At 41.8% G+C, this 20,879-nt stretch overlaps 3 protein-coding genes across 3 annotated transcripts; 1 reads left to right on the plus strand and 2 right to left on the minus strand.

The window, feature by feature from the left end:
• The first annotated feature begins 3,977 nt into the window (after positions 1–3,977).
• On the plus strand, positions 3,978–4,937 carry LOC117057310 (olfactory receptor 49-like). Its single transcript, XM_033168151.1, has one exon. It carries the CDS (start codon positions 3,978–3,980, stop codon positions 4,935–4,937), a length of 960 nt encoding a protein of 319 aa, XP_033024042.1.
• A 5,887-nt stretch (positions 4,938–10,824) lies between these two features.
• LOC117057311 (olfactory receptor 6J1-like) lies at positions 10,825–11,794 on the minus strand. Its single transcript, XM_033168152.1, is given in 2 exon segments — positions 10,825–11,202; positions 11,204–11,794. Coding segments are annotated over 2 exon segments (969 nt in total).
• A 5,456-nt stretch (positions 11,795–17,250) lies between these two features.
• On the minus strand, positions 17,251–18,224 carry LOC117057312 (olfactory receptor 6J1-like). The gene is given in 2 exon segments (XM_033168153.1): positions 17,251–17,846; positions 17,849–18,224. Coding segments are annotated over 2 exon segments (972 nt in total).
• Positions 18,225–20,879: the final 2,655 nt, after the last annotated feature.

Here is a 20,879-nt window from a genome sequence, read left to right on the forward strand (position 1 = left end):
GCACGATCATACACCATCCGCTTGAGTCCAGCGACTCCGGGGAGGAAGGGGGCTTGGAGGAGGGAGTGGATGTCACGGAGACAAGCCTGGATCGGGAGAGGAGCGTGGGAGGAGGATCAGTGAGGGAAAGCAGCAAAACAGACAGGCAGGGGGAGGGGGCGAGGTATCGAGAACCGGGCCCATTAATCTCAACAGATACGTCCGACGATGATGACAGCAATCTCTTAGAGGTATCGCCAGAAGAAAGGGGGAGTGCTGATGTCAGTAATAAACAGGGGGAGGGGAGCAAAGGCGGGAAGAAGAGATTCACGCGTCACTTCCGGAGCACCAAGGGGTTATTGTGCTGGAAAAGGCGCGTAACGGAAGATAGCAGTTAGGATGTTTGTTTTAATGGAGTGCAGACGTGAATTATAGCTCTGTAATTAGTAAGGACAATAAAATGCTTTCAAAAGCGAGAAACGAGCCGGCTGTTATCTCACCGCAACACCAAAGGCAAGGTTGCCGTGACAATTGCTCCTGAGCAGCTTCAGGATCCTGGTCAGGAGCAGGAAGAGGGGGAAGGGGAAGCTTCCATCATTCCTCATCGGAGCAGTACTCCTCAGCCTAGTCTCTGATATCATTGTTCCCTGCTGCTCACCATCCTTGCATGAAGTGGCCCTCTCATTCCAGCTAATGGTAGGGCCAGCACTGTCCATTGGCCCATTGGCCAAACCAAACAAAATTAACAAAGCATCCCAACAAAAAATTTGCATTCCTTAGATAGCCAACTGATACCACCCCAACAGGATGTCAGTTCCATGTGATGTAGAAATTAGGTCTTTAGTGTGATGACACCAACCCTTTGGTACTATCTCCCATTTAGGGACCACCTTTGTTGTCTTCAAAGCACCAACTGATGACCTTCTTATTCAAGGCATTTAAGTGGAGATGTTTTATCATCCCTGACTGTATCTACATTGAATTTTAAATTGTCTCTATATATGGCATTTAAAAAAAATGTTTTTATACAAAACTGTTCTAATTGTTTTATCATCAGTGCTTTTATTATAAAATATATTCTAGATATTTTATAGGAAGTGATTCATGAATTAAATAAATAAATAAATAAATAAATAAATAAATAAAATGAATCCCAGCTTTGAAAGTAAAACAGTCCCTTCGTCCCACATCCCCATACACAAAGTGAATTCTCTAGTGAATTTAGTTATGGTGTTCATCTACCAATTAACCTCAGTGGGAATAGCAAAGGAGGAAAAACTTTGGCAAACATGATAATGTCATTCTTATTGAACCAAGAAAGATGATAAATATTTAAACAGTCACGAGAAGCGGCTTGAAAGGAGATTTATCTCTCCTTTTCTTTCCCACTCCAGTCCCCACAAATTTTCCTCTCATTGCTCTTTCCTTCTTCCTGTGTGTTCCACTGGTCTGAATGAAGAACCATCCACCTTGGGCCTGCCTATAAAAAGCAACAGGTAGGTAGCCGTGTTGGTCTGCCATAGTCAAAACAAAATAAAATAAAAAAATTCCTTCTAGTAGCACCTTAGAGAACAACTAAGTTTGTTATTGGTATGAGCTTTCGTGTGCATGCATAAAAAGCAAGTCTAGAGTGAGAGACCAGGGTGATGTCCGCTGTTTCCTGGAACTCATATCATTGTGGAACTTTTGTGGGTGAGCTGACATTTTGTTTCAACCCTGGGTGAGAACCTGGGGCTGAGAATTGTATTAATGTAACATTTTTATATGTCGCTGTATTTTTGTAATATTTTGTTTAAGTTGTCTGCAGTTGCTTGAGATTTTTGTACACTGCTTAGATAGATATATATATATATATATATATATATATATATATATATATATATATATATATATATATATATATATATAGACACACACACACACACACACACACACACACACCGTATATACACAGTGAGGTGGGGGGAAGTATTTGATCCCCTGCTAAATTTGCCCATTTGCCCTCTGATGAAGAAATGAGCAGTCTATAATTTTAATGGTAGGTTTGTTGTAGCTGTGAGAGACAAAATAACAACAGGAAAATCCCCAGAAACACAGAAGAAAAAAGTCAGAGATTGATGTGCATAATAATGAGTGAAATAAGTATCTAATCCCTTTTCAAAAGATGACTTAGTACTTGGTAGCAAAACCCTTGTTGGCAATTACAGAGGTCAGACATTTCTGGTAGGTGGCCACCAGGTATTTTGTCATACCTCAAGAGGTATTTTATCCCACTCCTTTTTGCAGAGCCTCTCCAAGTCCGTAAGATTTCAAAGCTGATGTGTAGCTACTCGAACCTTCAGTTCCCTCCACAGATTTTCGATGGGATTAAGGTCTGGAGACTGGCTAGGCCACTCCAGGACCTTCATCTGCTTCTTCTTGAGCCACTCCTTTGTTGCCTTGGCCATGTGTTTTGGGTCATTGGCATGCTGGAATACCCATCCTCGACCCATTTTCAATGCCCTGGCTGAGGGAAGGAGGTGCTTACCCAAAATTTGCTGATACATGTTCCCGTCCATCGTCCCTTTGATGTGGTGAAGGTGTCCTGTCTCCTTAGCAGAAAAACACCCCCAAAGCATAATATGTCCCCCTCCATGTTTGACGGTGGGGATGGTATTCTTGGGGTCATAGGCAGCATTCCTCCTCCTCCAAACACGGCAAGTTGAGTTGATGCCAAAGAGCTCAATTTTGATCTCATATGACCACAACACTTTCACCCAGTTCTCCTCTGGGTCATTCAGATGTGCACTGGCAAACTGCAGACGGGCCTGTACATGTGCTGTCTTGAGCAAGGGGACCTTGCAGGCTCTGCAAGATCTCAGTCATTCATGCTGTAGTGTGTTACCAACTGTTTTCATGGTGACTATGGTCCCAGCTGCCATGAGATCATTGACAAGTTCCCCTCATTTAGTTCTGGGCTGCTTCATCACCTTTCTCCTGATCATTGCAACTCCACAAAGTGAGATCTTGCATGGAGCCCCAGACCAAGGGAGGTTGACAGTTATTTTGTGTTTCTTCCATTTGCGAATTATTGCACCAACTGTTGTCACCTTCTCACCAAGCTGCTTGGCATTAGTCTTGTAGCCCAGTCCAGCCTTGTGCAGGTCTACAGTCTTGTCCCTGACATCCTTGGACAGCTCTTTGGTCTTGGTCATGGTGGCTACTTTGGAATCTGCTGGACTGATTGCTTCTGTCAACAGGTGTCTTTTGTACAGGTACTGTAACGAGCTGGGATTACAGGTAAAACTTCTCCCTTACAGCAGGTGCTTCTAATCTCAGCTCATTACATATAGTGAAGATACCAGGTAGCCTGACATCTGGCTGGTTGATAGGGGATCAAATACTTATTTCACTCATTATAATGGACATCAATCTCTGACCTCTGTCTTCTGGGTTTCTGGGGTTTTTTCTGTTGTTATTCTGTCTCTCATAGCTACAATAAATCTACCATTAAAATTATGGACTGGTCATTTCTTTGTCAGAGGGCAAATGGGCAAATTTAGCAGGGGATCAAATACTTCCCCCCCCCTCACTGTATTAAGCGGAAAATAAATTAAATAATCAACCAATCTTCAGCTAGTGGGTCAGTACACACTAATAGATCATGACCTGTTCCAAGATAGATTGCAACAAGGGAAAATATATGGCAAATGTTAAGAAATAGGTCCAGAAATGTTTATTTGCTTTACAATTAGATCCTGGATCTGTAAAGATTGAAGGTCAATGTGTTGCACTATTTGAGAAAGATATAAATGTTTAACTTAACATACACAGATTAATTCCTCCCATTGTTTCATTTTCCATTTTCCAAATTGCTTTGCTCTTGGTTGCTCATATTTCAGCATTTCCTACAGATTGCGGTCAATGCTGCCTTTAGACATTATAACAATGACTGGAGACATCTTGAGTTTTCCATTACTAATTGGACTTCTTTTCTAGAAAACCTTCCCTACAAATGAATGCCTACAATGGAAAACAAGTCTACCATAGTTGCTGAATTCATCCTTGTGGGCTTCACCAGTGTCCGGTGGCTGCAACTTCTCCTGTTCATGCTTCTCCTCATCACCTACCTCTTGACCATCGGAGGGAATGTCCTCATCATCTCCATCACCTTCGTTGACCATCGTCTCCAGACCCCCATGTATTTCTTCCTCAGGAATTTCTCTCTCTTGGAAATTGGTTTCACTTCTTCCTCCATCCCCAAGGTTTTGCTCAACCTGGCCTCTGATGACAAAACCATTTCTGTTGCAGGCTGTTTCACTCAGACCTTTTTCTATTTCATACTGGGGACTACTGAATTCTTCCTCTTGGCTACTATGTCCTTTGACAGATACGTGGCCATCTGTAATCCACTTCGCTATACAACCATCATGAACAGTCGTCTCTGTACCCAGTTAGTGTTGGGTTCTTGGATATTCAGTTTCCTATACCTTATCGTTCCTCTTATTTTCTTGTTCCGTTTACCCTTCTGTGGCCCAAATGTCATCAATCACTTCTTCTGTGATAATCTGCCATTGGTAAAGCTAGCTTGCACTGATACTCAGCCCCTAGAATTGCTTGATTTTCTCCTTGCCACTTTTAGTGTCCTGGGAACTTTAACTGTGACCATAGTTTCCTATATTAAGATTATTTCTACCATCATGCACATCCCTTCAACGTCAGGGCGGCAGAAAGCCTTCTCCACTTGTGCCTCCCACCTTCTGGTTGTCTTCATCACCTATGGAAGCTGCATTTTTATGTATGTCAAACCAAGGCAGAATGGGGGACTGGACCCCAGTAGGACGGTGGGTGTTCTGAACAATGTGGTGTCTCCGCTACTCAACCCGTTCATCTACAGCTTGAGGAACAAACAGGTCAAGGAGGCCCTGAAAGATGTCATTGGTCAGAGAATTAAGTTTTCTGGGACTTTCAAGCTCTGATGATTTGAAATGGGATTGTAGAAAGGTTTTTCTGAAACATGGGGAGGTGTCTTGTACTGAGAGAGACCTTTGGTGCATCTGGCCCAGTATTTTCTATACTGATAGGTAGAGGCTTACCAGGGGTTCAGACAGAGGACATTCCTAATCCTATCTGGAGATGCAAGGGAATGAACCAATGACCTTTTGTGTGCATAACAGATGCTCTACCACTTTGCTCAGGGCCGTCTTACCCATCGGTGCTAGGGGTGCAGGGCACCTGGGCGGCAGGCTCTCAGGAGAGCCAGGTCGAGAGTTCGGGGCCCGAGAGTTCAGTCCAGGGAAGAGCCTGCCCATTGCTTGGAGTGCCGTGGCAGGCTCTTCTGTTGCGGGTGGCTCTATGCCCCGAGTTCGGGGGTGACTGAGCCAGTGAGACGCTGAGGCAGCTGACTGGTTCCACCCTCCTGAGCACTTGGGACTGGGCAACCAGGGGTGGGTGCCAGGTGGATCTTTGCACCCCGGCACCACATATGCTTAAGACAGCCCTGACTGAGCTACAACCCTTCTCTCAATTTTGCCTCATTGTTCCCTATTAAAATGCTTAATCGAATACATGCCAAAAGGTGGATGTTCTGCCCAGACTAACACTGTTGTTGTTGCTACAGGTGGGTAGCCGTGTTGGTCTGCCATAGTCAAAACAAAATCGAAAATTCTTTCTAGTAGCACCTTACAGACCAACTGAGTTTGTTCCTGGTATGAGCTTTCGTGTGCATGCACACTTCTTCAGATACTGTTGTTGTTGTTGTTGTTGTTGTTGTTGTTTGTTAATAGTGATCCTTCCTTTTCCTCTTTCTGCTCCTCCTATTCACCCCCCTATGAATCAAACAGCAACAATGTTCCTTACATACTAGTATCAGTCAGTGGTTTATCTTCTGGGGGTATGCAGGGGTACACACACTCCTAAACATTTTGTGAATCTAAGTTTGGCCACATTGAGGGGCAGTATTTCAATATGACTAGGAAAATGAGAGTACCCCTTGAACATTTTTTAAGGGGGGGGGGTCACTGGTATCAGTGACTAAAACAATTTAGGTAAAGAACATCCAGTCCCAGGTTTGAACTTGTTACCAGCAAAATGAATTCTCATTGTTTCCCAACAGCATTCAGTTCAACTGATATTCTGGCAAAATACACAAAGGTATTCAGTGTGAATGGCTGGCAAAAAAAATTGAAAATTGTTGAGATAATAAAATAATAAGGAGGGTAAAAGAAGGAAGAAAGCAAAGTTTTGGGAGAAATTGGTTTTCTTTTGTTAGTTACTGCCAATATATGTGTAATTTTCATAAACATTGTTTTCCAGCAAGCTGATACAAAGATTAAAACTACAAAATAAAAAACAACAAAAAGCACACACCAAAAGACTCCTAAAAGGAACAGATCATAAACTATCAAGGGGGTAAGTAAAGGTTAAAAAGCAAAGACATCACCTTGCCGACAAAGGTCCGTATAGTTAAAGCTATGGTTTTCCCAGTAGTAATGTACGGAAGTGAGAGCTGGACCATAAAGAAGTCTGATCGCCGAAGAATTGATGCTTTTGAATTATGGTGCTGGAGGAGACTCTTGAGAGTCCCATGGACTGCAAGAAGATCAAACCTATCCATTCTCAAAGAAATCAGCCCCGAGTGCTCACTAGAAGGACAGATCCTGAAGTTGAGGCTCCAGTACTTTGGCCACCTCATGAGAAGAGAAGACTCCCTAGAAAAGACCCTGATGTTGGGAAAGATGGAGGGCAAAAGGAGAAGGGGACGACAGAGGATGAGATGGTTGGACAGTGTTCTCAAAGCTACTAACATGTGTTTGGCCAAACTGCGAGAGGCAGTGAAGGATAGGCGTGCCTGGCGTGCTCTGGTCCATGGGGTCACGAAGACTCGGACACGACTGAACGACTGAACAACAACAAAGTAAAGGTTGAGCATTATATTGTACATTGGTTTGCATCTACAAAAATAAAACTATGAAATACCTAAAAGGAACTTGCCAATGCACATGGAATGCACATCTACAACCTATGACCCTTACAAACTAATATGCTACAAAATTAGCTTCTTTCATCAGATGTACAGTAGGTTTCCTGCTCCTCAGAGAATCTGAGCAAATGTCTCTTGTGTAGCCTATCTGGTAAAGACCCAATATCTCTTGTGCTTTGTGCTTAGGGATGTCAGCATGCACCACTATGTCTGAGAGGCTGATTCCATGTTCAGTCCTGATGCAAAGAGATGTAGAAATTCATAAAGCCATGCTAATAAGCTTGCTATAATATGAAACAAGGAAGCAAAGAATATTCAGAAAGGCATAGTCAACTGAGAAAATGGGAAATGGGAAACCTATGCATTCCAAACTGGGAGTAAATCCCCTATAATACTGAAGGAAAATACACACACACACACACACACACACACACACACACAATAAGATAAAATGAAATATTTATATATATGCATATATGTACACAATATATGTACACAATATATTTCTTTTTTCTTTTTCTTTTCTTTTCTTTTCTATCTAAAAAGGATTGTGTAAAATGTAATCGGTCCAGAAGGGTGAAAGTAAGACACAAACAACCAATTAGTATTGTATGAAATTTTATTAAATTTCTGTATTGGTTTGAATAGGTTTGGGTAAATGGCCGGATAAGATATTTATCTTTATTTGGTATTCACTTGTTATTTGTCAACTTGATTTATCTTTTTTTCATGTAAATCAAAACTATGCAATAAAAAAATATTTAAAAAAAATACTGAGCCTTGCCAGCGGTGGTTTTTCAGTTCACATTTCAAGATGAACCAACCTAATTCACACTTTCTGAAATAATGTGAGAACCTAAATGTGGCCATTCTTTGAAATTTGCACCTCTTTGAATTGTGCAATGCAGTTCTCCAGTAAAAAAAATAAAATGCACAAGAATGGAGTAAAGTATGCACATAAATACATACAGTAGTGAAAGTAATCGCCAAAAAAAGCATTGTATTTGAAGAAATTCATATTAGGCAAAATGCATTCAAAATAATGTATATGTATATCTTAGGGGGGAAATGCAATAAAATTGTCATGAGGACTTTTTCCGGGGGGGGGGGGGGACTGATGTGGAGAAGTGAATGTAAGATTGGAAAAATGAGAAACAGAAACTGACAGATTTGCTTCTACCAAGCATTGGTTTCAAAATTTCACAGTCCTATGTTATATTGCCAAGAGACATATATGTAAAATGTGAGTCGTAAATTTAGTGTCAGTAGCAGCAACAGCAAGATTAGGCAAGATCATAGCTCAAATGGTCGTGGTGAACCTTTAGATCTGAAATTTCACTGACGCCCTATGCAATGCCAAAATTTGGCACCTCTCACCTTCCATTGTACATCATAGTTGCGGTGCCCACGTGGGACCCCCCAACTGGTTGTGCTCCCCTAAATCTGCCTCTGCAAACAGGCATCCAAATCCGAAGATTTGGGGAGCATGTAAAGGTTAGGGGACTGAGACAAGAAACCAGAAGTCCTGTTGTACAAGTGCATTTCCATTGCAGAAGCTGGTAGAAATCATTGCTTGTTGACAACTCAGGCCAAGCTCACATCCCTCATACCTCTGTGGGTTACAGAATGCCCTAAGTGATGCCCATGAAAACCTTATTTTGTCTTTTGTTTGTATTGGATCCCCTGCTATTTTGTATTTATTTGGAGATCTCAATCTAGTTATCACTTTTGCCTTTGCTGATTAATAAATTTGGTAAAAACAAATAAAGCTGCAGGGAGGTTGATTTTTAAAAAATCAACAAAAAACAATTAACTCATAGTGAGTTCTTTCCTTGAATCTTACGGGATCACTTCTCTTTCCAATTGTTCTAAAATTACCAAGTTAAAGAATGGGGCACTTTAAAAAAAACTATGTTTTTAATCATGACTGATCATGCTATGGTGTCAGGCTGCGGTGTCAGCCAAAAGTCAGAGAAATGATAAAAGTTCTTACCAAGCAATTTGTTCAATAATTCACAGAGAGCGATGAAGGAATGCAGCCTTCCCTAATAATCGTGTTGCTCCAAGTCCCACCCCCCTGCATCTTCCCTATTCTACATCACCCCTGAATCTACTAATCTGAGCTTTCTATCTCTGAGCTCTCTGTTCTACTACCCTCAGTGCACACCTGGTTCTGGGAGGGGGTTTAGGTATGCTTTCCAAGGACACTGAGTCTGTCAGCTGTCTCTCTCCTGGTGCTTCTTCTTCCTGCTGTTCCTCTTCCAATATTTCCCAGCTTCTGCCCTCTGCAGTGTTTTACAAAACACTGTTCTAAATCTATACTGCCCTCCTGTTCTTGGGAAGGTTCAGGAGAAGGAGGGGGCGGCCCCCACCATTCCACCTCAGTCCAGCCCCTGACATGGGGTCATGCATGTCTTGTGGCATGGATCCTGTTTCCCAACATTGCAAGAAAAGGTGTGCACCTTGAGGGAAGAGTTGAGGCAGGCCTTCAACACTTATGTTGGTCTGATCCTGGGATATTGCCACATGCCTGGGAGTTGATGGTGCTTTTCAGCTCATCAGGAGAAGGAAGGACATCTAAATCTTCCAAGATAGGCAGAATCTGGATGCCCTCAATGGCTGTGTCAGCAACCATGCTTTCCTGTGAGTACAGTTCTTGATAGAACCTTCAATGAAGGAGAGTGCACAACCTTCCAAGGAAGTCCATTTCACTGTAGAAAAGCTCTTACCCTCAGAAAGTTCTTCCTGATGTTTATTTAGAATCTCCTTTCTTGTAACTTGAAGCCATTGGTTTGAGTACTACCAACCAAATAAATAGTTTGTACTACCAATCAAATAAGTAGTTTTAACAAACTGCTGGAAAAACCAGTTTTCCGGGTGCAATTCACAATATACTCCGAGCACTTGAACAAAAATGTATTTCAGATGTATTCGGTTTTGCATTTCATTTTATTAATTTACTTTATTCTCCTTTTACTCCAAGGAGTCAAGCAGAAATTCACAAATCACTTCATTAGCTTATGGCTGAGTAGGGATATGATCTCAAGTCTCCCCATGCTTAGCTGGACTCCTTCAACACACAATTCCACTTTAAACTACATGCCAATATTCATTATCCTTCAACCAGGCTATATTTAAGCCTGAAATCATGTGTGTGTGTGTGTGTGCGCGCGCGCGCGCGCGTGCGCGTGCACACGCTACTGTACAAAATAGGAGGGCAGCACTTAGCTGCAAGGTCTATGAAATACATTCCATTACCTTGTACATTTAGTCACCTCTGTGTGTGCATTCTAATGTTGATTCATTACCGTATATAGATCAATAAATAGTATTAAATTCCAGGGATGGGCAGAAGGTATATTAGAATAGCTACTGTTAAATCTCTGGTTGATTTGTAGTAGATCAGGCAAAGTTTCTGACTCTCGACTGTCTGAAAATAGCAGCAGTTAAAAATCTCCTCCACCTTCTAAATCTGGCTGCTGAAAAGGCATGATCATAGTTCAATGATATGTTCCACTCATAGATGGTGTGTGGTTTGGGGAAAGTCCTGAAAATCAAAGAGAGCAGCCAGGAGAACCACATTTGTCTCCCAAGCCTGATGTAGGTCACCCCTGATAAACAAAATGCACCTGTCTTAGTTCCCTCTTCATCTCAGGGAATGAAGTTATGGTCCACCACAGTACATTTTGTTCAACTATAAGGTATAAATGCAGGTAAAATCACCACAATTCTTTCTATCATACGAAGTTTCTGGTGATCTTCTCATGAGCGAATAAGAGCTTACATTGAAAAAGTGTAGCTGAAGACAAATTATTGAGGAATTGAACATGAGGGTCACTGGCAAGTTCCAGCTACATACTGAAGTCAATGCTTTGCCCACAAAATTAAGCATGATTCATGAGCAGCTTCCACAGCTTCTGAGTCTCTGTAGCTTTGCCCTGACCAAAAATCCCTTGCAAGATGCCCTTGACCAAATCATTTCTCAGTGTATACACAAAAGGACTCAGGAACGGGTTGACTATACTACTCAGTAACGCTGGAATCTTGCGAGCCCCCAAAGCAGATTTCTTAGATGGGATCACGTACAGTAAGATGGAGATGCTTACGGCCATTAGGAACAAGGTGAGATGAGAGGCACATGTGTTGAAGGCCTTCTTCCTCCCAGTGTCAGTGGGTATGGCCAAAATGGTGGAGACAATGTATGCATAGGAGATGAGTGTTAGAACCAAGGAGCACAGGATGACCATTGTTGACAGCAGAAAAAGTGATTATCTGTATCAAGCCTGTATCGGTGCAGGATAGTTTCAGTAGAGGCTCACTGTCACAGAAGAAGTGGTCAATGACATGGGACTTGCAATAGGAGAACTTCGTGATCATGATGGTTGGATAGAGGACAGAGATGAACCCACCCAGCCAGCAGACCAATACCAATTGGACACAAACCTGGCCATTCATAATGATGGGGTAACGTAATGGGTTGCATATGGCCACATAACGGTCATAGGACATGGACGTCAACAGGAAGTACTCCACTGTGGCCAAAAAGAAGTAGAAGTAGGATTGGGCCATGCAGCTAGCAAAAGAAATGGTCTTGGCTCCAGAAAGAAGGCCCCTGAGCAAGCTCGGAACAGTCACGGTCGAAAAAGCAAGGTCCAGGATGGAGAGGTTGCCAAGGAAGAAGTACATGGGTGTATGGAGGCTGCTGTTGGTGGAGGTAATGAACAGAACAACCATGTTACCCAACAGCGTCAAGATGTACACAGCTATGAGAACTGTTGCCAACAGAATCTCTGCTTCACGTTGCATCAGAAAACCCATCAGGATGAAGTCTTCATATCCAGTGTGGTTTCCCATCTCTAATCTTACAAAACACAACACAACACATAAACAAACAAATAAACAAACACAAAGAGAATTTGCCTCCATAAATTGGCATGCAACAGCAATAGAATTAATTTCAAGTGCAGGTTTGCGTTTCAAAGAGTTGGAAGGGACCTCAGAAATCATGTAGACCAACTCCATGCTGATGTAGGCTATGTGTTGCTACACCATCCATGAAAGGCTGCCATCCAGCATCTGCCTAAAAAATTCTAATGAAATCTGGGAGCCCATGGAATCATATACGGATTTGGCTGCCTAAATTTCAAAGACAGTTTTAAGGATTATATTTTAGCATTGAAAATTGCACTTATTTCTCCCTCCTCATTCCCCACCCACAAACTATGTATGATCTACAGCAGGGGTGTGCAGACTTCTGACTTGTCAGACCTATTTTGGATTATGATGATTCACTATAATCCTAAGATCTAACAGGCAGAACCAGGTGCAAAATACTTTCAAATAGAATGAGACACCATGGTGCCTCTGAGCAAAACTTAGCAAAACTGAGTAGTACTCTCTTGGTTAGCTTTCTCATTTCCGCAGTCCAATTCAGAAGAAGTCATTTGGTTGCTAGCGATCAGCAAAGATTGGGAGTTTGAAACCCTTCCTGGTCTACTGCAAATCAGCTAGACATCTATCAGTAGTTCCTGATCTACCCTATCCTAGGGTTGCCATATTTCATACTGAAAATCCGGACAGAAAAGTTGTTGAGCTTTTCTTGGCCAAAGTTGTTGAATTGTGTTTTTTTGTTTGCTTTTGCAAATTCTCTTAAATAATAATGTTTTTTGTCCTGAAAACAAAGTAATACCCTTTTTGTGCACATTTTCATCCAATATCAATTTTTTACACATTGGGGGGGGGGTGTTGCATTGTTGCAAAATTCAGAAAATGAGAATTTTGAATATAGCTTCATATCTGTGTAGTGTTTGGGTATTATGAATTGTATTCATTTGCATTCAGATATGCACCAACATTACACTCTCCCCACCACAATCTGAAATAGAGTACATTATTATTATTATTATTATTATTATTATTATTCCGCCCATCTGACTGGGTTGCCTCAGCCACTCACATATGAATCTCTCAATGTGTTTTCAGATATTCATATTGAACTCTCATTCAGATCTGTGGCAAGGGAGGTTCCACCCAAACTGTATATTAGCAACCCGTGAACGGAAACATTTTCTACAGATTTCACTGCATACGAAACACTCAGCAGATAAGGAGGAATACCTCTATGATTCAATAAGTGGTTTAGTAGAACCAGGTTATTCACAGAAGAAAGACTAGCCTCATGCTACAATATAAATGGAAGGCAACTTGTCAGAAACAGTGAAAAACAGCCATGTAAAAATACTCACTTTAGCTTATGAACAAGATCCAGTCTGATGTTCATTTAGTTACATTTCATTTAATGAGAGACCCTAGGTGCTCTTCTTCTTTGCTGTAGGCATCTAGTGATGAATGACCATCCATCCTGTTTTTAATTGTTCAACAGCACATTCGTAAGACTCAGAAGCCAGTCTCCCTGATTTCAAAATGACTTTGCTGAATCACTGCATTGAAAGGAAGGAACCTCAAAGGTCATTTGGTCTTCAGCCCTTCCCACTTCCCACAAACCACTTCATGTAATATTAGCTTAATCTAAAGGTAAAGGTAAAGGACCCCTGACAGTTAAATCCAGTCACAGACGACTCTGGAGTTGCGGCACTCATCTCACTTTACAGGCCGAGGGAGCCGGCGTTTGTCCGCAGGCAGTTTTTCTGTGTCATGTGACCAGCATGACTAAGCTGCTTGTGGTGCAACGGAACACCAAAACCAGAGCAGTGCACGGAAATGGCATTTACCTCCCCGCCAGAGCAGTACCTATTTATCTACTTGCACTTTGACGTGCTTTCGAACTGCTAGGTTGTCAGGAGCTGAGAAAGGACAACAGGGAGCTCCGCCCCGTCGCGGGGATTCAAATCGCCAACCTTCTGATCGGCAAGCCAAGAGGCTCTGTGGTTTAGACCACAGCACCACCCGCGTCCTACCATTAGCTTAATATCCGGTTTGGGAGCATATAGAAATGGCAAAATTGTTGTTCCAGGGAAACAACTGAGACAGCATGGAACATCATTCCCCACTCTCCCTGCTTACCAGTGTTTTAAGCATGAATTTTTAGGAGCTTAAATGAACATCCTCTTCAATAAGAAATCACAACATTTGGGGGTGTTTTCCTCCTAAAATAATTTTATACAAATGCTGTTTCTGTGGAGTTGACTGATAGAAAATGTATAGGCAGAATGGAATGGAAGGAAAGGGAATGACACAGAAAAAGGTCCACTTACTGACAGGAGAAACATTATTCCAAAAGTATTTAAAGGAAAAATGGGAAGTGAGGTGAGTCCATAAGTTAAACAAGAAGTAAATGTTCAATTTGTACCTACTACAGAAAAATCTGAAGCTTCTCACCTAAAATTTCATTGCCCCTCCCCTTCTGCAGCTTACTTTCTCAATCTGTAGTGTGTTCACTTTCCTAAGATGATTCTATTCATCTTCTCTGGGGATGCAAATCAGAAGAACATTCCAAGGCAAGGCTTACTTGTTAACAGGAAGCCAAGGGACTCCATTATTTGACATCCTACAAGGTGAAGCACATCTACCACTGAATTTAATGAGACTTCAGGGCAGAAGTTCAGTTGTAGGGCACATACAGTGCATGCTGAAGTCCCAGGTTTTGCCCCTTGGGATCTCCTGATACGGCTGGCGTTAGAGTTATAGTTATGGTTGCATTGGAGCAAGGGGAAAACCTCTTTCTAAAGCTTTGGGAATCTTTTGCCAATCACTGTGGACAATACTGAGCTAGATGGACCAATGATCTGACTTGGTGAAAGGCAGCTTCCTGCATTTGTTTGCTTTTTAGCAAATCTGTATATTTTACAGTCATCATGCCAAGGCTTGCCTCTACATGGTTCCCACACTGTGTCTATATAACTAAAATTCTGGATTTTATTCTTTCCTTTCTTACGCTTATATTCTGCCTTGCTTCCATCATGGAATCCAAAGTGGCATGTGCATATGGTTCTCAAGTGGTAATCCATCTAAACACTGACCAGACACAGACCTACTTAGTTTCAGTGGTGGCATCATGTGCCTTCGGATGGTATTGACCTTGATTCAAAAACACAAAAACTACAAGGTTATATGCAACTGCATCAGACCAAAGTTCCTGTTAGAACATTGATCCATCAAGTGTTGTCTCCAATGAGTGAAGACAATACTGAACTAGATGGACCAATGACCTGTCTCAGAATAAGACAGCTTACTGTGTAGCCCATAATCTTGTGGCCTACACTGAGTAGTCCAGGGATGGGAGACCTTTTTCAGCCCAAATGTCACATTCAATTCTGGGCAACCCTCTCAGGGCCACATACAAATGATCTGTCAGCTAGAAGTGTTAAGTGGATGGAGCAATGAATGTTAATTTTACCACTGTACACACAGACACCTCCATTCTCCATCCAAGGAGGATGCCTTGCTGCCAAGGAGTGTGGTGGAGTCTCCTTCTTTGGAGGTCTTTAAGCAGAGGCTTGACAGCCATCTGTCAGGAATGCTTTGATGGTCTTTCCTGCTTGGCAGGGGGTTGGACTGGATGGCCCTTGTGGTCTCTTCCAACTCTATGATTCTATGATTCAGTTTAGCAAGAGACTTTATCAGAGTTCAGAGCTACATTGTAGCCGGGCAAAAACACTCAAGGAGGTTGTGAAGCAGGATTGGTTAGGGGTGGCGGCCTGAAAATAGTCCTAAGGGCCAGAAAGGGACATGAAGAGCTGCTGTCAGTCATTGGGCCTGAGGTTCACCATCCCTGGACTCTGCCTCAGCAACAATACTCTTTTGTTGTTCTGTGATTTCCCCCCCCCCATATCCTTTTGAAGCAATCTAAAAACCACTTGCCACACCAGTGAGTTCCAGAAGTTTAGTGTTCTGTGAAAAAGTATTTTATTTGGTATGTTCTAAATCTGCTACCAGTCAATATCAGGGTGGCCTAGGTTGTTATAGCAGTGTCCTTACCCAGGAGAAGTCTAGTCATGGTCAGTTCATTTATATAAGGGATAGAGAACTGGTGGCCCCCTAAATGTTGCTCCCACAATCCCTGACCACTGGGTCAAACAGACTGGTACTGATGAGAGCTCATGTCCAGCAATGTAAGCAGGTCCACAAGTTCAGCTTCTCTAATTTATATACCTCATTTCACACATGCATCATGTTCAAAGTGTTTTGTTTTTGGTTTTTTAAATAAAAAAATAGAGAATTTAACTTCATCTGCTATTGCCTTTTCTCCCTTTAATCACAGTGATTACACAGTTACTCCCAAGCAAAACAATTGGATGTTGTTTCGTTTCATTTCATTCTCTCCTTGCTCCTCTGATTCACCTCCAAACTTATTTATTTTCCTCCAGGGATCTCAATTTTTTTGAGTAATCAACACCTTGTATTGTCTCAACACATCTTTCAGTTCCTGCTTCACCCTGTCATTTTTCAATGTTTCCTAAGCACCCCGACCCAGAAGAAGCCTGATTGTAGTTAGTTTATTCATATCAGTGACAGGGAACATGTGACCCTCTAAATGTTGCTCCCACAATCACTGACCACTGGGGCTTTATTGACCATCACTGATGAGAATTTGTGCCAGGCAATGTCAGCTAGTCCACAATTTCACCTTCCTCGAGTTACGTACTGCATTTCGCCCAGAGGCACCATGTTTAAAGGGGGGGGGGGGTATTTTAAAAAGAAAATAAGAGATTTCCAACCAATATGAAGGACATTATATATTTTTAATAAATGCATTCCAAATACCATTGTATTTGTCCATATACCATCTGCGTCTAAAAGCAATCCATTCATACGTTGCAAGAGTTGTCATATCTTTGGTCTGTTGTTCAAAGGGGTCCACGGTATTATCTTTCCAATCATAGACTTGAAAAGTTAAAAGGGGCCCAAAGCTCATCTAGTCCAAACCCCTGCAATGATCAATATCAGTCTTTGCAGAAGTTAGGGCATGGAGAGTCCATCTACAATTATACGCTGTCAAACTTCATATAATCGGTGTATGATTTAAAATAATAAATTTGAGAATTTTAAATCCCCCCCAAAAAAATGGTATATATACAGTATTACTTATATGCATATATTTTGTATCCTATCATGATTTCAAGTTTTCTTCTTTTTCTTTTTGTCGTTTTTCTTTTCTATTCATTCGCTTAATTTTCTCACTGAAAAGTTTCAATAAAGCATAAAAAATATATTACACAAATATATCTACATCTGCCATTGCCTTTCCTCCCTTTAACCACAGTGACTATACAGTTACTCCCAAACAAAACAATTGGATGTTGTTTTAGCTTCTTCCATTTTCCCCTTGCCCCTATGAGTCACCTCCAAACTTACTTAAAGTGTCTTTTCTTTTGCAAGGAGCCCCAAGCTTTCTGAGTGATCAACACCTTGCCCTGTCTCAATACATCCTTCAGCGCCTGCTTCACAGTGTCATTTTTCAATGTGAAGATAAATGGGTTCAGAAAGGGGCAGACGATGGTGGTGAGAACAGCGGGCACTTTGTGAACTTCTAATGTCTCTTTCTGGGAAGGTGTGACATAGATGAAGATGCTGATGCTGCAGGAGATGGAGATTATGGTCAGGTGTGTAGCGCAGGTGTTGAAAGCCTTGGCCCGGCCAGTGGTGGAGGAGATGCGCAATATTGCTGAGATGATGAACATGTAGGAAAGTAGGGTCACAGTCAATGAGCATATGATGACAACAGCAGACAGGAAAAAGTCCATCAGCTCAATGAAACTGGTATCGCTGCACGACAGTTCCAGCAGTGGGCCGCTGTCACAAAAGAAATGATTGATGACGTTGGACCTACAGAATGACAATCTGGTGATCAGGATAGTGGGAAAGAGGACCGAGAGGAATCCACCCAGCCAGGAACCCACCAGCATTTGAATGCACACCTGGCTATTCATAATGGCATGATACTGCAGGGTTTGCAGATGGCAGCATATCGGTCATAGGACATGGAAGTCAAGAAGATGAACTCCACTGTGCCCAGAAAGAAGTAGAAATAGGATTGGGTCATGCAGCCAGCAAAAGAGATGGACTTGTCATTGGAAAAGAGGTTCCACAGCAGCTGTGGGCTGATGGCCGAGGTGAAGAAGATATCTAGGGCAGCAAAGTTGCCAAGAAAGAAGTACATTGGGGTGTGGAGCCGGTTGTCCACCAACACCACAAAGAGGATGACCATGTTGCCCAGCACGGTCACAACATACAGGACCAAAAAGATGATGGCGAGAAGGATTTCTTCTTGACGGTCAATGGAGAAGCCCAGCAGGATGAATTCAGACATGCTCTGGTTCTCCATCAGACTTTCCCCTTGTCACTCTCAGCACATTCTCTTGAAGGAACAGTAGAATTGGGAGAGTCAGAACTTTGAACCCAAAACACAGGCGGTGCTTTACAATCCTCATTCATCTTTCCCACCACACCTAATAGTCATTTATTTGAGATGGAATATAAATTTACTAAATGACTTTAATGAAATACACAATTATGACAAACATTAACATTTACTTACTGTAGTAAGCAAAAATCCAGTCATGTCCAATATTGGATTTGTAGGCATGATTGCAAAGAAGACGCTTCTAGATACTCAAAGTTATTTTGTGGTCTGTCAATAGACCTGCTTGTCTATCAAATTGGATTTGTAAAAATACTCCATTCTTCAACCCTCTTTGATCCCAACTGTCCATTTTTTTCTTAAAAGAAGAAGAATTCTACTGAAAAATCACCCTCCCTCCATTCTCTCTAGCAAGTAACCCACCCATTTATAGTTACTGGTAGTGTTGGTCTGCCATAGTCAAAACAAAATAAAAAATAAAAAAATCATTCCAGTAGCGTCTTAGAGACCAACTAAGTTTGTTCTTGGTATGAGCTTTCGTCTTAGAACTGAGTTGTTCCCAATGTGTGCATATGAGAGAGGACAGATTTGAGGAATCCCATTTAGTAATGCATTGAGAGTCATTAGTGGGGCTCCAGAGAGACAGACTCCAGGGATATTGTTAGAATAATTCTCTAATACAAAAGTTGATGTGGTAGTCGATGAAACAGGAATTTCATCTAGTTCTTTTGATCTAGTTCCTTTCTAAAAAATAACAACAACAACAACAACAACCTATTTTCCTTTTACAAATGTACTGTATTGGAATGAGTGTCCAATTTCAGATGGAGAGTTCTGGACTCAAAAAAATGGTCTTCTTCTATGAAATTCACTTGGTGGCCTTAGGATAATCACTCTGTGTATCTCAGCCAAAGTTTGATCACAAGGATCCTGAGTGGAAAAAAGCATTGGAATAGAAAACAGCCCTGTTGCATCAAGTCAAAGGCCCATCTAGTCAAGAATTGTGTTCTCACTGTGGCCAGCCAGATACCCATAGGAATAACTGCACAACAGAATGTGAACACAACAGAAGTTGTCATTCCCAGTGACTGGTATTCAGATGCATACTGCCTCTGATGGTGGAGGAAGAACATAGACACGGTGAATAGTGAATAGCCCTTGATAGCCTTCATAGGTTTGTCTAATCCTCTTTTAAAGCTATCCATTTGCTCAGGCATGATGTTTGTGCTTCTGGGAGCAAATCCCTTAAAATGGAAAACTGGGAGCAGGGGATCAAAGCCTTGCAGCAGTGTCAGTCAGAGAGAAGTTGAGTTCTTCTCTGGCTCAAATCAAGATCCAAGCCAGAGAAGAACTCAGGGGGTTGCAGTGTTCCACTTTACATTCGGGATGAGTTTTATGAGTTGCTGAGATTCATAAGCCAAGTGAAGGAATATACACATCATGTCTCTAATATTTTGCCAGATAAATAGAATGAGATGTGACGTGAATTCAGTGCTGTGAATCATTGAAAAGTATACCACTCAATTAGGTAAAATAAATGCCCAAGCATTTGATTATTGGAGGAACTGGACCTGGGAGAAAGGGTTATCTTTCTTCATGAGCACAAATCACTCTCATTTACTGATGAGAAATGGGAAATATTTACAGCAGAGGGGCAGCTGTGTACTACAAGTTGTTTAAAAGATTCTATGAATTGTTTTTTTATGGAGGTACTCAAAGGTATGCAGTACCAGCATGTCTTCTTTCTATAAAAAGCACTGTTTAAAAGTGTGGAACTTACGGGGGGAGTGGACGCCGGTGGTACTGTAGTCTTAACCACTGAGTCTCTTGGGCTTGCCAATCGGCAGTTCAAATCCGCATGATGGGGTGAGCTCCCATTGCTCTGTCCCATCTTCTGCTAACCTAGCAGTTCAAAAGCACACCATTGCATGTAGATAAATAGGTACTGCTGCAGTGGGAAGGTAAATGGCGTTTCCATGAGCTCTGGCTCTTGTCACGGTGTCCTGTTGTGCCAGAAGCGGTTTAGTCATGATGGCCACATGGAAAGCTGTCTGTGGACAAAGGCCAGCTCCCTCAGCCTGAAAGTGAGATGAGTGCGGCACCCCATAATTAAGTTTGACTGGACTTAACCACCCGGGGGTCCTTTACCTTTTCACTTATTTCAACAACTTCATACTGAGTACCAGCACCATTTTGTTTTGTCTTTATAGAAGAAAAGCTCTGATTCTCAATGTCTGTTTTGAATACCAATAAAGTGTATCCACATGTGTGCAGATCAGGATATAAAATACCACCACTACCCCACAAAGAATACAAACACTTGTACCATGCAAGATTTGGGCATGTGAACTTTAAATCCATTCAAATCAACATAAATGTCATTTTGTGAAAGTTAGCATAAATATTATGACAGACTTCCACCTCAAGTTCTTCCTTTGAGAGATTCTTCTCCTTTCTCTCCCCCGCTACCTGCAATTCCAGGCCAACATTTCTTGCACATCAGCAACTGTGCCAGGCACACACACACAAAAATCACTCATTTTGTGCATTGACCACAAGAGGACAGTCCTTCTCAATGTACTCAATTCAAACTTTCAGCTACTCATCCGGACCATTCAA

Source organism: Lacerta agilis, chromosome 14 (genome assembly GCF_009819535.1).
Source record: "Lacerta agilis isolate rLacAgi1 chromosome 14, rLacAgi1.pri, whole genome shotgun sequence".
In the NCBI taxonomy this organism is placed as follows: domain Eukaryota; kingdom Metazoa; phylum Chordata; class Lepidosauria; order Squamata; family Lacertidae; genus Lacerta; species Lacerta agilis.

Excerpts from the sequence above, each read along its gene's own strand:
- LOC117057310 (XM_033168151.1), top strand. The coding sequence starts at position 3,978 with ATGCCTACAATGGAAAACAAGTCTACCATAGTTGCTGAATTCATCCTT.